Source organism: Amyelois transitella, chromosome Z (assembly GCF_032362555.1).
Source record: "Amyelois transitella isolate CPQ chromosome Z, ilAmyTran1.1, whole genome shotgun sequence".
Classification (NCBI taxonomy): Eukaryota; Metazoa; Arthropoda; class Insecta; order Lepidoptera; family Pyralidae; genus Amyelois; species Amyelois transitella.
In genome coordinates this window covers 8,286,785-8,303,859 of record NC_083535.1, presented here as the reverse complement: position 1 = coordinate 8,303,859, position 17,075 = coordinate 8,286,785, and the positions used below count along the sequence as shown (strand labels likewise).

The 17,075-nt window shown below is 32.5% G+C and overlaps 1 protein-coding gene across 3 annotated transcripts in view; it reads left to right on the top strand.

Annotated features, from left to right (window-relative positions):
- The window catches only part of LOC106134055 (carboxyl-terminal PDZ ligand of neuronal nitric oxide synthase protein), a 135,679-nt gene extending 121,450 nt beyond the window's left edge, over positions 1 to 14,229 (top strand). For 2 of the 3 annotated variants that reach the window (XM_060953780.1, XM_060953779.1), the window contains 3 exons: positions 4,025 to 4,267; positions 5,152 to 5,286; positions 7,745 to 8,592. In XM_060953780.1, coding sequence (XP_060809763.1) covers positions 4,025 to 4,267; positions 5,152 to 5,286; positions 7,745 to 8,581 — 1,215 coding nt within the window. In that variant the 3' untranslated portion in view covers positions 8,582 to 8,592. Of the gene's footprint in view, positions 1 to 4,024; positions 4,268 to 5,151; positions 5,287 to 7,744; positions 8,593 to 11,760 lie in introns of those variants that run through there. The other variant, XM_060953781.1, reaches the window with a different exon arrangement.
- The last annotated feature ends 2,846 nt before the right edge of the window (positions 14,230 to 17,075 follow it).

The following is a 17,075-nucleotide window of genomic DNA, read 5'->3' as shown; positions in this document are numbered from 1 at the left end:
ATAAGAAAGAAAAGAACAATTTCAATCATAGTACATTGATTTGTGACACAAATTCAAAAGAAAATTTCATTTTATGTATGTTTTTCGTGCAAACCTATGATCTTGAAAGGTATCAGTTGTTATCCACACAAAGCTAGTTTAAAATTAGAGACAATAATATTCCATCTGAAAATAGTACATATCCAACACTCATAATAAATGTTCTCCCACGTTGGATCCAAGAATCGTTGCAATAAATCATATCCATAATAATATCATCGGCTAGCGAATATTACTTGATGTAACTTCTCCGGTATTCCAGCCTCTCACCGCATTACCTGCCACTGAGGTATAATCTGTGGAGATGACATTCTGCTCATCTCTCTCTCACGTAATTACTCCTTTGTCACTTATAATACCACAATATTGATTTTATTTTTAAGTCGGGGCTTATAAATAAAGTAAAATGATAATATTATATTATACTTTACATGCTGCAAATTTACGTCGGGTCTGTGGGACCAAACCGTCTGAACAATTTTGATCCACTAATGCTGACATCTTCATGTTTACACCTTTCATATACAGGAATGATGCAAAGAATTTAAAAATGCGAATGTAAAAATTTCATTTTTATATTTAAAATATCTTGATCATAGTGCACATAACCACTAGGATTATTCTGTGGTATCATTGTTTGCACCTGAGCGGATTGTAAGTTACAAGTCAATTTTATGCATAAATGTTATCAAATTCATCACCATCTGAGTCACATATAATCCACTGCTGGATAAAAACCATTGATCGATTTGAATATCACTGTATCATGCCTATAAATCAAAACTCTTTCTAGGTCAGACAGTCAGTGAAAATAATTATTCATTGTAAGCATATCTTACATTTAAAAACACTAAATTTATGTGACGTAAGTCTCAGTAAAAATTTTTTAGAAATTTCAACACCTACTTTTAAAGTAGATCCCAAATATATAATCTGTGAAAGTAGCAGAAAAGGGGACATTCTTTTTAAGCGAAGAAAACTGTTGCCAAGAACTAAAAGTCGTTATGCAAACTGGTGGAATTGTTCAACTTTAAAATCAGTGCACATAGCCATTGCAGTTGCTAAAGTTGCCCAATTTCTGGAAAAAAGAAAATGTATTGAAGATACAACTGAGTTTTTATAAGATATTTACAATTTAATATATTTTTGAGAAGTAACACTCAACTGTGGAAGGAATTCTATTTTATTAAAAAGGGTTTAGTTTTGTCATCTAAAATGATATTCACTAATTTAATTCTAATTTACACAACGCTATTACGTAGCTCGTCATTTGTAACATTAACTTTAGGTTCTGAAACATACTCATAAATATTAATATACTTACTTACCAAGAATAATAAGATATTCATTACTGTGAACTCCCTAACGAAACTTTAATTTTCCCCGAAGTAATTTCAGCAAAGTTATATCCAAGTAGCCATAATAAAATCATAGAACTTTGGTCCTAACTCAGTAACAGTCGTATACCTAGATTCATTTGTTAATTATTTTTCTTAAACGAGAAAAGTATATACTTATATGCAAACGCAGATTCGTAGGTTTAAAATATATAATTTATTTTGATCTGATTTTTAAATAAAACGTTTACCAATCTTATATCCCACAAACCAAATACTCGTAACCCTTTTATTTGATTAAAACGTAAAAGTTGATTGATAACTGTAACCGATGCAGGTAAAACAAAACTTCATATAATACAATTTTATTTGATCAGACGTCGAAGCGACAAGAGAAAATTGAAGGCTTATAGAAATTGTCCAAGCCATGACATGTCAGGAATAATCCGGGCCAATTGTTCGGAACGAGAGGTGAAACCCTTTTGGGTTGCTCGATTAGAATGTTCGGAAAACGTTTCCCCTTTTGAATAATAACAATCGGGAGATTAGCATTATCCTACAGTAACTTTTGCCCTTTGGGTCGGAAACATACGAGTATACATGATTTAATGTTTCAATTTATGATACCACCTCAATTATTTGACAATCATTTTAATATTATTTTAATCTTCACTAACGGTGTATTTCTGGGTCACCTTTATTGTGTACCAAATGGTCTCATTATGTCCAGGGTGTTCTAATGAACATTCCATTTAATAATAAGACATATTTGTGGCGGTAACACATCGGATATGTTCCTACTCTGTGGCCTTCGGTCAACCAAAACGTTAAATGGTTGTTGTAGATGAAGAGTAGTAGTAACTACATAGATGGAGGTACCAAGAGGTTGTTTGGTACATAAATAGAAAATAACATAACCTACCACAGTATAATTAAGAGTCTATATGGCATAGCGCTACACATGTTTCTACATCATTCTACAGTCCAATAATAGAAAATGTAACTGAATGAAATCAGTTTAGACTATGATAATACTGTTGCACTTAGTATATGTGTAAAATTGCAAAAACAATCTGTAATCTGCCGTGTGGTGCCGGCACCAATACAAATGAGAATAGGACCACTCCATCTCCAATATATCCATATATGCGATTAATAACTTAGAAAATTATAATTTTTAAAGTTTGAAATACATATGTATGTCGTTAAATTAGGTTACACTCTGATACGTATTTGCCATTTAGTTTTGAATTATAGCACGGCTTGCGTCTACGTAAATTACTCTATGTCACAATAATTCGCGACATTTTATCTAAATTATTCTAAATGTCTAATGTTTCTTATTAAACCTAGAATTTGGTACTTGCAAATGATCATCATCATTTAATTAAGATATAATAACAGATACTTCACATTATACTACGATTTATTAATTAAAAAGAAAATTCCTAACAAGTTAATAAGGTTTGTAGGAATAAGTTAATTTATTTCAAAGCTTATCTTTATTTTTAATATAAGATAAGTAGAAATTATATAGATTTTTTTCTTAAATACAATGGATCAGTATGTATGCTTTTTCGTTACTAATATATCATCTCCCATGAGAGAAAAGCGCAATGACAATGGTCTCCCGAACCCCCTTTTGCCATCCATCAATATCAACCCATTAAGTTCATACAATGCAGGCTATGTTAGGCCGGATTATTTTCAGCAAAGGAATAGGTACCACGTAAAATATTAATTCTTTATCGTTACGAAGCGTTGTTGCTGTCTTCTTTATTGTTACTTACTCTTTCCCACAGTAAATATAACTTACTAATTGCAAGAGGCCTAAAGAATTATAAATTAAACCGTTTTCCAACAAGTCTATAGATATCCTGATAGAGCTTAAAGTTCAGCTATTCATTTGGTAAGTAATGGCCTAATTTTTGTATTCGCTGTGGTGTGTATGGGATATCCCTCGGTATAAACTTGTAATAAAAATAATAAATCTTCCATACCAACGTAGTAACCTATTAACAATACAAGATTAAAGGACACCATTAACAAAAACACACGATTAAATTGGTCCGCAATCTTCTTTATATTTTATGCCATTATGTAAGAGATTGCTTTTTTGGACATCACAGCAAATAACAATAGGTTACCGAACAGAATACTTCATTAATTTTTCCATTTGGACGGCTCTCACTGTTTTCATTTCATTACCCTCGCTTAGGACGGAATCAGTCAGTTGACGACTACAGTCTGATATTTATTTTTTAATAAAAAGACAGTATCCTGTAAAATGAATTCATTTAAATGACGAGCTCTTAATTTTCTTTTTCTTTTACAGAATTCAAATAAGACCTTCTGCTCTTTTCAAATAGTATTCCACAGCTTATCATTCGCAAAAATAAAATTCCAATACTAATTGACATCATGATTCGAATACTGATGGCATTTTGTTTAAAACGCATAAACCCGGACATTTCTGAACCGATTAAAGACATTTGGTAGACTAGACTAAGATGATGGCCAAGTGTAGTCAATCTGTGTAATTATGAAAATTTTACATGAGTGGCCGCGTAATAATACTTAAGGAGCGAACCTCTCTTCTGTTAAAAAAACTTAAAAAAGTAAAGCCTATTCTGTTATTTTTGTTTCAGCGTGTCACCCCAGCTCCTAGTATCAATCTGCCCGACCTCCCTGAATGTGTGACTAAAGTGGAGGTGACTGTAAACGGGGAGCAAACCCCAGACTCTGCTACACCGCTGAGCGCGCAACACCAACTACAACTACTGCGCGAGCGCTTGGAACAACAGGCGCAACAGACGCGCGCGGCGGTAGCACAACTGTTGCTGCTTAGAGATCAACTAGCTGCGGAGCAGGCTGCACGGTGCGAGGCACAGGTATTTTGATTATATTATTCTTAGCTGTCCTTTTGAATGATGGTCTTTTGAATGGTTGCCTCTTCGGACTCGGCGGTAGACGTTGGATAATTCTACTAATACCGAATATTCAAAGCCATACAACTGACAAGACAGAGTTTTTCTTAGTTCTGTAATTACTTACTTGAATTATCTATTGACTTATCTGTAATTTGTAGGTAAACATTTTTTTATTCCATACAAATATTACATGAATTGGCCCAAATCTTGACTACCTCCAGGCTAGAGTCGTGAATCAAATGAAAAAATACAAAAAAAAACAACACAGCAGACTCAAATTAACATTAAAATCTGTAAATTAGAATACAAAATTAATGTTATTATAAAAAAGTAGGATGAAAAGTTATCTTTTAAATAATGTAGTATCGGATTATAAATCGTGACTGCTTTATTTCATTCAAATTACGAGGATCACGATCAAATTCAACACCGACTGTACGTGTTGAATTTGAGGCTAATTGTGCCTACAATTGTTCTCAGCAATTTCATTCCCATCGAGAACACCCTCTGGGAAACTGGATTAGTGATTTTAGACAATCTTTATCATTATTAGGGTGTTATTACACAAAATTATTAAGTGAGCTTATAAAAATACCAATCGAAGAATTGACAAAAAAGTGATTAGAGTGATGATTGCACCAGTTTAGATTCGCGTCTTCTTTCGAGCATACCGAAATAGGGAAACGGGAAAAAAATATTTCGTTTTGAACCTATGAATTATAATGCTTTAAAAAAATATGAAATTAACATAAACCCAATTGCCAAAAACAAAAAGTTATTCTTTTATCGCAGTTTTGAAGGTGATTAGTTACATTTATAATGTTCTTCGTTATATTTGTTTCCAGGCAAGAACTCATCAACTCTTGGTGCACAATAAAGAACTTCTGGAACACATAGCCGCCCTGGTGGCTCATCTGCAAGAGCGAGAGAAGGGCTCATCTCGACCGATCAGCGCCCAACAACTTACTCTATTGCCACAGGTAATATTTTTTTTTTCTTGATTTATATAAAGATGAAGCCATCATTTTTATAAAGATGAAGCCATAGAAATCGGATATAAGTCCTATCTATATTATTCAAATTTCAATAGATCAAGCCAATTTTATTGGCCATGAACAGGTTCCTTGTTTAAATATTTCTAATCTGGTGTTGTGTAACTGCTATAAAAAGGAGGCGATTATCAATTCGACAATAGATATTTTTTAAAACTAGGTTATATGTTACACAAAGAGCTTAAAAGACCTATCTCCAAAAGTGAATAGAGGATAGGACTATGAGTACAATAATGTGACCCTTCCCTTGTTTGTTTTTCGTTGTAGCACTGATTGTATTTATTAATATTTTTATGACCTTTTTACTAAAACAGGTTTTTTGTTGTTATGATATTTTTTTAGAAGTAAGACAAAATTGATATTAATGTTTATCTTGTATGTTATTTCGCTTGTTAAATATACTGAATCTCACAATAACTTAAAACTAGTTAATGCATGCATTTTATATCACTTTTGTAAGTCAATTTGATTAGCCTTTTTATTTTTGTTGCGTTATTTTACCGAACTATTTCAGATAGTAAATATTGGCAGTTAGACAATAGACAATATGGTAATATTGTCTATATTTCTATAACTGCCAATATATACTTTCTCAAAGTGAATTGGAATTTATTTAGGTACATGAATTTTACTTAAAGTAAACTGAACAGCGTTATTGTTTTTAGTTTTAGCACCATCACTATCAATTTGGTTTCCTAATTTTTTTATACCCTGCATTAATAGCACATCTCCAGATGCATGTTACATTATTTGTTGCTTAAAATGATAAAAAAGATGATCAAGTTTTTTTGTAGCCGCATGACAAAAACACCATATAAATGTATTACTAATGTTAATAATGTGTTGCAACTACAATGTCGTCTTTTAATCCTCCACGGTGGCATGTCATATTAGGCAAATATGAAAATACAATGTTACTGAAAGCGCTTTATCTAACGAACCCTTATTTTATGTTCAAAAAAATCTCATAAAGTTGGTGTTACGGCTTACGGCCAGCAAAATGAGCAAAAAAAGTATAAACGAGGATATGAAACGAATTGCAGAACTTACATACTCGTAAAATGTGAAAATAAACACGACCCCATCTAAGGCGGTTTCAGTGATATGGCTTACCTATTCTATTGAAAACATAATGTGAAAATCTACATAAATGTAACGCAGTTCTTCTAGCGTGAAGAAGTTGAAAGTATAGAATGAAATAACTTTCAAACATATATGTATTAATTTTTTACCAAATAGATGTACTTTGTTAGAATGATATGAAATTTTATGCTAAAGTTACACAGATAATTAAGTTAATTTTGTATGTTTTCACGAAAACTCAAGAGAGGACGGTTTGGACAGAATTTTGGAAACATAGAGAGTTTGTTCAGTAAACAGTAGGGGATAATCCTTTAGGCAAACTAGACTTTTACCTGAGAGATCCAACAGAACCTATGATGGAGTTCTTAATTAAAACTATACAATAAAATGAAGTGCATAAAGATGTATAGGAACACACCTAATAATCTTGCAAATAAAAAAGAACCCTTGTCCAAATGATTACTTTTATCTGTAATTTTGCAACGGTTCTGTTTTTTTGCAGAGCAAGTGTTAAAAGCACTTTATTTACCGCAGAATGAACTCCCCTATATTAAAATTTAATTCTAAAGTTAAATGTCATGCTTCCGATGCCCACACTTTTTTTTCATTAAGTATCCAATAAATTTAAAGATGTTATTAGATATCGCAGAGGAAAAAATATACCTACGTAAAAAATAACTTATCTAAAATAAATTCATTTGTCAAATAAATTCCTTGTTATATTTTCTTTTATTTATTGTAAGAAAGACGCCGACAAGCACGAACGATGTCTGCCGATAATCCACCCCCGCCAACTGACATCATAATTACTGACAGACAGACAGACATTGTTCAACGTAATAGGCGATTATTTATTGTAATACCATGTCGAAACAATAATCGTAGTGGATATTATTGTTCGAGTAATTGCAAATTTACCTACTGCCTGACTACTTACGAATTCGGTCAACAATATGCTTCGTTCGTATGCTTATGAATGGAAATCAATTTTTTATTTACGCCGAGCATTTATAGAGATATGACCTAGATTTTTGCATTTATCTCCCTTGTGTTTCGCATGCATAAGTAGCACGTGCATAACAAGGATTCTTTCACATTTCTAATCATAATTTAAATAAATTAAATAGATGTAAACCCAAGTTTATGTACAGAATAAAAATACTCCTAAGTGAAAGAGCCCTTTGTTGTCCTAATCTTGATTGCAGCTTTTGTGATCCTGCAATTGTTTGATGGCTACTAATTACTTAACCTTTTTCTCTGATGTCTCATCAAATGATTTTCTTTGTTTACGCTGCCGAAGCAGACCCAGGGGAAAACGGAGTGCGGAGTTATTGAAGCTAACGGTAACGGAGACTCGCAGCTGAACCGGGCTGATTCATTTATCAACCTCATTGCTCACACCAACAAAATATCTCAAAATTTAGAAAACAACAACTTAAGATTTTCTCCGTTTTGCACAACTCCTACGGATGGTCTCACAAACGGACCTAGTTCGGCACCCTCCTTCGGTGGGATGACCAACGAACAAATACAGAATTACCTAATATCAAAATTTCAAGATATGGGTGGTTTTCCTAATGGGGGCACCGAAATTAAATTTAATAATAGCCCAAGACAACAATTCTATCAAAATTGCAGAGCGTTTCCGAACATACCGCCGCTCACGAACCACTTCAGCAATTCTGATCTCGTTAGCTTAATCAACTTCCAAACGCACAAAGACAGAGCTAATTCTTCCGATGAATTAGGAGCGACGGCTCAAGCAATGAGCGTAAGCCATTCGGATAATTCCTTGTGTAGTAATAGTCAACCGACCACGTCTAAAAATTCTACTCCTGATGATTGTAGCTCTGATGATGGAGTGCCATTTATAATGCCACTGTCGCATAATGGAACTCTTACTGCTACTGGAGACGACGGCCGAGTTAGACTGATCGTGCCAGTAAGTCCATCTGAAAGCACCTCGGATGTAGCAGACTTAAAGACTGAGGTTCCTTCCTCTTCTGGAGCGACTTTGAAGGTCCCGCAAATGTTAGCGCCAGCCGCACCTATTACACGTACTACAAGTGAAAAGGTTCCCAACCGAAGCGAAATGATGACTGCTATGAGGTCTCAGTGGACGCGGCATACCACCAAGTAGACGAATTTATATTTAGGAATCAATTCAAGTCATGTTTTAGCTATCAAAAAGATATTTTTTTGGTATAGATGTATTAACTTCTTCTTCTATAAAGTTTACAATTTTTGTTACATTTCTACTATTTGTATAGATCTAGATGTTAAATAAGAGCTAAAAGCAGCTAAAAAGCAGTACAAAAGCTTTATAATTAAACTTCATCATAGAGATAGAGACTTTAATGAAGGTGCCAAATTGTAAATTACGTCTACCAAAGAGATGATATATTATTGTAAAATTCGCTATTATTTATTTATTGCATATCACATGACTGCCCAATTTTATCTTCAAATGAGGCGAAATCTCCTTCATGTGGACACATTGAAAAGTATATCATGGTAAATATCCATAAACATATCTTCTCTTCATATCTAAATAAAAGTAGGATTTAGTTTTATGGATCATTTTGTTATGGTATAAAGTGCATGATCCTGCGATATTCATGCTTCTATGAGCCATAAAAATCTAATAATAATGTACGAGTATTATCGCTGGGCATGAGCAGTGATATTGTCTTTTTTCTATAGCTTGCGAAAGTTACGTCCTATAGTCAAAATGAAATAGGTCATTGTCAGTTAATAAAAATTCAAGTTAATAAGTAATTGCTAGTCATACAATTTTATCAACCAATACCGTAGTACATAATGTCAAGAATGTTATTTCCATTACTGTACGTACATATTTAAGACTCTAAGGATATATATTGTAAAGCAAACTAGGTCTAAACTTAGAGCTTAAATACTCTTCCTTTTTCCTTAATTGGAATTACTAGAATAAAGATACTTGGGACCTTTTAACAGGGCAACCTAACTTGTGGTTAAACAATCAGTCAGTTGTTTTAATAATAATATTGACGTTTTAGAGCATTTCTTCCACGACAATGCGATTCGAATCCGAACTCGTACATTTTCTCATATAAAATTTTATGTTTAAATTTATAAGAAATTGCGAAAAGTTGCAACTTAAAAATAATTACTTAAGCTTAGTTTTAAGAGTATTTGGTAGGTTATACTTGAATAACTATCAGAACTGTATGAAATGTAGCAGAAGCTATTATTGTTCATAAACTTCAATGTCGTTCAGAAGTGCATTCCTTTGCATTACAATATTAAAGTCGATTAATATTATTCTAGTCTCTGCCCACGGCCTCCGGGAAAAAGGCGTGATATAATGTATGTATGTATGTAAATTTATTCTATTGTTATCACATATTTTAGGGAAGATATTTAAATGTTGCCAAAGAGATAGAAAATATATGTAGATAACGTATCTACGCTATATTATATGGACCAATGCAAAGCAACAGTTGTTTGGTTTAAATAAAGTATATTTACATTAATAAATAGTAAATGTGAAAATATTTATTCAAATTTCCCATTATAATGATCAAAGTAATTAGTCAATTCCTAATAATCTGTTTAACTGAAACCAACCAAAAATGAGAAAGTTATAAAATTATAGCACAATTAGAAATTCCATTCGGTTATTGTTACCTATAGGGTAAAACATATAACAGAGGACGAATGTATCGAAAGCTTTAGTGCTTATCAATTTTTATGAAAGCTAAATGTATAAATTTGAAGGTATCTAGAGCCATAAGTGACATCATTGCCACCTAAGAAGCTACTTGTACATAAGTACATATTTTGTTTATTTCCTTTGTAAGTGGTAAAATATGTCAACGCTTAAAAAGTCATATTGTGTAAGTAAGTCTTTAAATACAGTGTGTATTTTATCAATATGCTAAAATATGTTTTGATGTTTACATAATGTTAAAATTCATGAATTCAATATTTCTCATGTAGATAATTGAATACCTAAAAAAATAAACAATATTTAAAAATAGTGCCGATTCTAACAAATACTTATAAAAGTACATATGAGTATTATAAATATATGCCTAATAACATTGTTAAAAAATCTTGGTGGTTTTGGTGTCTATACCGGATTCGTAATAGCATAGATTTAATCAGATTAAAAGGAGCTGTTATTTAATAATTTCTTATTTTCTAGTTTATTGTAAATCTGACGAAAAATACTACGTGTAAAATTTGGTGCGAGTCCTTAAATATTGGTGTTTGATCCCACTCCTGTAAGACTTTCCATGAAATAAAAACTTGTTCCGTACCTACCTATATCCATTTGAAGAATAAAATAGAATTGTGATGTTTATTTCGTATTCATTACCAAATTTCTTTACAACCATTTCTTTATTTGTGTTTCCACGTCATTTGCTCAGTGAATGCCAATTAAATTTCGATAAAAATTGATTGTAAATTTAAGTTCCAATGAAACTCAATGGGTAACTATTGGGAATAGAATAAGATTTTTTAACCAGATTTATAAATAGATGATTGCGTATACGAAGAATAGGTTTATATTAATTTCAATCCGAGGAAATTTTTGGCATATAAGTAATATAAAAATCTCTGAAGGAAACCCTAAAAAATATTTCTTTGAGATTGCCATTTTTTTTTCCTTTTTTATTTAGATTTATACATATGCTGCGAGTTCTTTTATTTAACATGCACAAAGCAAGGATTAAATTATAAGGTAATGTTTTGTGTAAATAAGAAAATAAATATTTTCTAACCATAGAAAGTGTTATTTGAATTAAACGTACAAGTGTGACAATAATGCTTGGCTCGATTGTAGCTTAAACTTTTAGCCAATAAAACTAATAGCAGCAGCTATGAAAACTTGAAAGTTTAACTTTATTTTAGCCATACTAACATTATAAAGAGAAAAAAATTGCATCTTTATGTATAATGAATACCTAAACCCAATAACTAATAAACCATTTTTACAAAAAATGGCCGAGATAGAAAAATAGACAATCAGGAGAAGCTTTATTTTTTCTGGAAAATCGCACGTAAAAATTGTGTGTTATAATCAGCATGATTTTTTTAGCTAATATTTTAGTGATTTTACTTATCTCCAGGTTAGAAAAGGACATTAAATAACTGTAAAATGGGCAATGTAATGTAATACTTTTAATTTTGTGTGTGTACCTTTGTATTTTTTTTTATTTGCTAGTACTGAAACCAAAGAGATTTCAATATAAGTTATCATACATTATACATGTTATACTTATATTGAGGTCATGGGTATTTTCAATGTTTCAACTTAATTTTGTTCTACAGTTGTCTTCGAGCGCCAAAATCGACCGTTGGTTTTCGCTTCTGCCATCTGGTCAGGCTCTGTCTCGACCGGAGAGTGGGTTCATCTCAGGAGTCGAAGACGCTGATGCTGTCACTCTTGCGGAAGCAAAGAATCTGCTTCTACAACTAGGAGCTAAGAAAAAGAGAAGGTTTCTACCCATACGTTTCAGAAGAAAGATCTTAGTAAATAAGCACACGTTACTATAATATCTTAAAAAATATACTTATTGTGTACGCTGTCCGAAACCAAAAGGCACCCGAATATTTTTCCATCAGAGATGTTCTATGACACTATGTCAAAGATATGTTTGATCAAATAATCATATTTAAATAGTTACATCCACGATAAACGTAACGGGTTCAACTTTATTTCTAAAACTAGATAATATTAACACGCACTGCTCTGAATTCTCATCCACTGAGAATTCAGAGCAGTGCGTCTAAATCAACAGACATACAATAACCCACTCAACTTCATTAGGTACGCACAGCTACCCAAAGACAGTATCTTCATAACACATTGCTAAGTAACTAGCATCAGTCGAAACGGTACCACCATGCAGCTTAAAAGCATAGGACATATCTGGTGAAAAGCATATAAGCCTTGAAAAGATAAGGAGGTACTTATGAGTCACGGAAATAAAGCCATAAGTATTTAAGTTGGAACAAGAAAAAATGTCGTTTTCTGACGTGACTTAACTACAAGAACTAAAACAATGGCCACCGGTTGTTAGGACAAATAACACACATTAAAAAGGCATTCTATTCAATTTGAGCTAGTGGACGAATGAGAGTATAAAGGCATAGAAATTATTTGAAACGATGGTGTTTTGCATTTATTTTAAATGTGAAAAATTAGAATAGTATGAATAGTCGAAGGATAAGACTGTTTTAGGTGAAGATAAGGTTAGCTAACATTCAACTGGTCAGTTAAGTGAGCGAGTTGGAAGACTGAATGGTGAAGTTAAAAAATAAGAAAAAAAATGTTTTGACAGCGTACATTATTCCTTGTAGTGCAATTTTAATATCATAAACGTAACTAGATATAATTTATATACGAAAAGTATTATTACTAATTATTAGGAAAGATAGCGAAGTCATGAAATGTGAGACAATAGCTGTAACCATCACTGTGATTTAACGGTGTGCGATTCTGATGTACTTATTGATAATAATCAACGTAGTTTCCATTGATGCAGTTTTGAGAATAAAACTACATTTTAAGGACATTTGTTGAAATTTCAACACAAAGATAATTATGACAGCTAGCGTCAGATTTTTAAAAATACTTCCATAGAAACTCAATCAATGCAAACATTTGTTAAATGTTTGCACTTGCATTTTATAGTTAAGTTAGCTTGTAAATTCGCTTTTAAGTAGTTTACATAAAGTTATTTTGTATTACATACAGCTACCAAATATTTTTTATTCAAAAAGTCTTACTGCTATGAAATATTTGACTGGTTTTACTTACGTGATAACATTCTCCCCTTTATTGCTTATTCATTAAAATTAGAAAATTTTCTGCGAGAGCTGAATGATGTCACAAAACTAGTTTTAGTTAATTAATATTGTCTCAATAGATCTCGAATAAATCTTACGTCTAGAAAGCTTCACTTGTGACATGTATGTTTATTGTAGTAAATACTTATAGATGATGATCATAGTGCCATATTATAAATGTTCCCATTCTTAGGGATCTTTGCCCAAAGTATTCCTATGGGAGCCAATTACTTAGCATCTGCTATCCATTCATCTTCTCTGTCTGTCACAAAACAATGGACACTTGATTTTTCACAGAGTGCGTATATCATGCGTATTTCAATTCTTAGAAACCAAATTAAATAAAATATAAAGAGGGTGAAAATAATTAATAAATATAATAACATAAATAGCTTATCCAATTTTCTTTTTTAATTAGGCAAAAATCTGGTTGGCTTAGTAGAATGCCAAAAAATGGTGATCATCCATTTGTCCTGTTTAACACTGACATTGAAAATTAATCCTACCTAAGTGATAAACTAAATAATAGTAACAGTGTTAAAATTTTGCTTTGCAAGGCTGACTTGCACTTGACCATTTTTTCAAATGGTTCTTGGTGCTACGATTTTTAATTACTGCTAACTCGATATTTCCCGCGGTGCATGTTTGGTCTTAATTTGCTAAGATGTTAGAAGATTAAATAATTTTTGTGCCGAATATCGCAAGTTGACATTATGCGAGTATTTTATTTTGAATTTTATAAACTCCCTCAGACAGATTTAGCTAAAATTTTATTTTATTTATACGTACAAACGAACAAATTGAATTAACTGTTAATGTGTTACATAAAATTGCATGCCAATTTTGTTTTTTAGTTATTATTAACCATTATTTATATTAAGGTTTTTGTTACTTTTACATTTTCAAAATTAGATATTCTTTATTGATGTAAGTTAAAAGTATGTTGTATGAGGGGACTGATATTTGTATCTCTTGTGTTCTTTTGCTTTGTTTAAGTTATTTTAAGGTGATTTAAATGAGAATAAACGAATAACTAAATATATATATGTTCTTTTTTCTCTCCTTTCCGTAACCTTAACCTTAACGTTCAAGAAATAAATTGAATGTTATCTATAAGATCAAGTTATATTGTTATGAATGGGTATGAATATTACCAACATTATGCAATTTTACTAACGCTACATAATGTATGTAATGTTACAAATTAATTAATTGGGATGATGTTGTATCCCAAATAAAGATAAACCCTGATTCTTGAAAACCGGGACCGTATCTTTAACAATTTGAAGTATGTTGATTTATACTTCAGTTCATTAAAGTAAGAGTATCTAGAGTATCTTATCAACAAGGAAATAATGCAGCTTTATTTTGGAATATTTAAAATACATAAAATCACGAATCTTTCCCAGAAGGGTAGGCAAAGACTACATCTTTCCACTTGCCACGATCTTTGCATACTTCCTTCGCTTCATCGACATTGATAACTCTCTTCATGCAGGCTCGGCGGTTTCGGGGTATTTTCAAAAGATAGAGTGATTCAAGAGAAAGGTTTACATGTATAATAACATCCATTAAATAGTAGAGAAATACTGTTATTTTTGAGGTTTCTAATGTGATGTCGTTAATTATCATATTTTTTTCCGCTTACATTGCAAACGCAGATTGAACCCTACGAGATTTATCAAAATAATGTACTAATTATTTGTACACATTGAAAAGGTCTACATAAAACTCCGCAATGGTATAACTAAATATATATATATTTATATCTCTTGAATATCCCACAATAAATTTTTTTTGTCATTTACTTTTTACGACAAATAATGGCAAATTTTGAAGCGATTTTAACCAATACAGCATTAATCCTTATCCAATTAAATAGCTTAAATACATTTTTGTTTTAATATTGATCTATATGGTCCGTTACAGCACAAGAGTTTAATTAATATTTTCGAAGATATTACAGATTTAAAATTGCGGGAAGTAGCGCTTGCGGCGGTAATGGCCGACTTCTGTAGTATCAGCATTGCACCCGTGCAAAGCCGTAGCGGGTCGCTAGTAACAATATAAGATAAGATTGGTTGATTGAAGGTCATATACAGAGTTAAGCCGTTGGATCTCTTAATGTTCTGTGTGGATACATCTTAATCATCATAAATTCATGGACCCTGGAGGCAGGCAATGTTGCGTCACATATATTGTTATCAAATATAACCTCCATACCATATAGTCATATAACGAGTATTTGAGTGGCTGTAAATACTGTTTTCAATGTTTTTTATTGCCTCGCAGAGCCCTGAACATGTGTTAATAACTGAAGCACGATTTATTTTGCGAACAAAGTATGTTGCCTATTTACTATTCTTATGAGTGTATTTGTAATTTATTTGGCCATTTATTTCTTTGTCACAATATCAGTATTATGCCATACAAATTGTCATTTCGAAACTAGTAGTTCTGCCTACTCCGTAAGGTGTAAAATATTTAACTCTTCTTCCTCCTGACTTAAGTCCCTGTTGCATCCTCACCACTCTGGAGAGGAGCCTGTGGTATGCCTTTGACAATGGATTCTGGATTGGGTGAATGAGTTTTACACGAAGCGACTCACACCCGACCTTCGCAGGACAACCCCTGTTGGATCGATCACGATTACACATCCAGTTTCCTGAACGTGCAAGTTTCCTCACGATGTTTTCCGTCACCGTAAGAGCATCTGCCAATATTCAAACTAATGTACAAAACTTCCGTTCCATTGCACCACACGCATTTTAACTGGGCACCTTACCGATTTGACCACCGACGCTCATATTACTTTACTGTTCAACCATATTTCGCTTCATTATAAAAGGTAAAGACAATTTAATTTTATCGTCTAACCTTTGACATAGTTTCTAGGAAAAGGAGCATAACTTTGGTACCTTTGAATAATGCTCAAGAAAATGGTATAGTTGTAGGTGATCGATCATAGACATCGAAATAAAATAGTATTTAATTATCCGGATTTTTATAGTTTTGTTGTAAATACAACTAACAAGTACATACACTTCATTTGAACTACTTACATGCCACATCACGTCACTGCTACATTTGATAATGCAGTGATCGTTGGCCCATCAAGAGCAATTGTACGTAATTGGCAATTATTACGCCATACCTACCTACATATAGGTCTGTAAGTCGTATGACGAATGAACTTGAAATATTTATTTTTTATGTTCATTGGGTAAATCCTTTTTACAAACTGCATCCCGGATCTTCACCCGGGAGAATGTAGGACTCCTGGCATCTAGTGCGCCATCGTACCTACTCCGAGCACCCTTCTTGCCAATTTGAATGGCACTTGAAATAGCTATGAGCGTTGTTTTTTTAACTACATTGTAGGATGTTTTGTATATAAATCAGCGAAGGAAGATACCTTACAACATAGATGATTACGACTCTATACCTAACGGAGCAGACATAACCAAATAGGCTTGAAGAAAAGACCCGAAGGCCACGTTCAGCTGGATGGCTTGATAATGAAATTGAGATTCGGATAAAGACCCTCCGTTTAAAATAACAGTCCTAAGTTTAAAAGACTTTCCTTTGATTGCCTTTTACTTTTAGAAAGAGAAGACGCAAGCACATGCTTTGTGTTTTCATCGCTACTGACCAGCATGGAAGCTTGAACTAGATGAATGTGTTTATTCGCTTAGGAAAAGGATGGAAAAGTCCTATTCTTAAGTGCCGAAAATCACAAAGCACTTTAGATGTCTGCTTTATTTATAGATGATACTCAACCACACCTTTTAAGA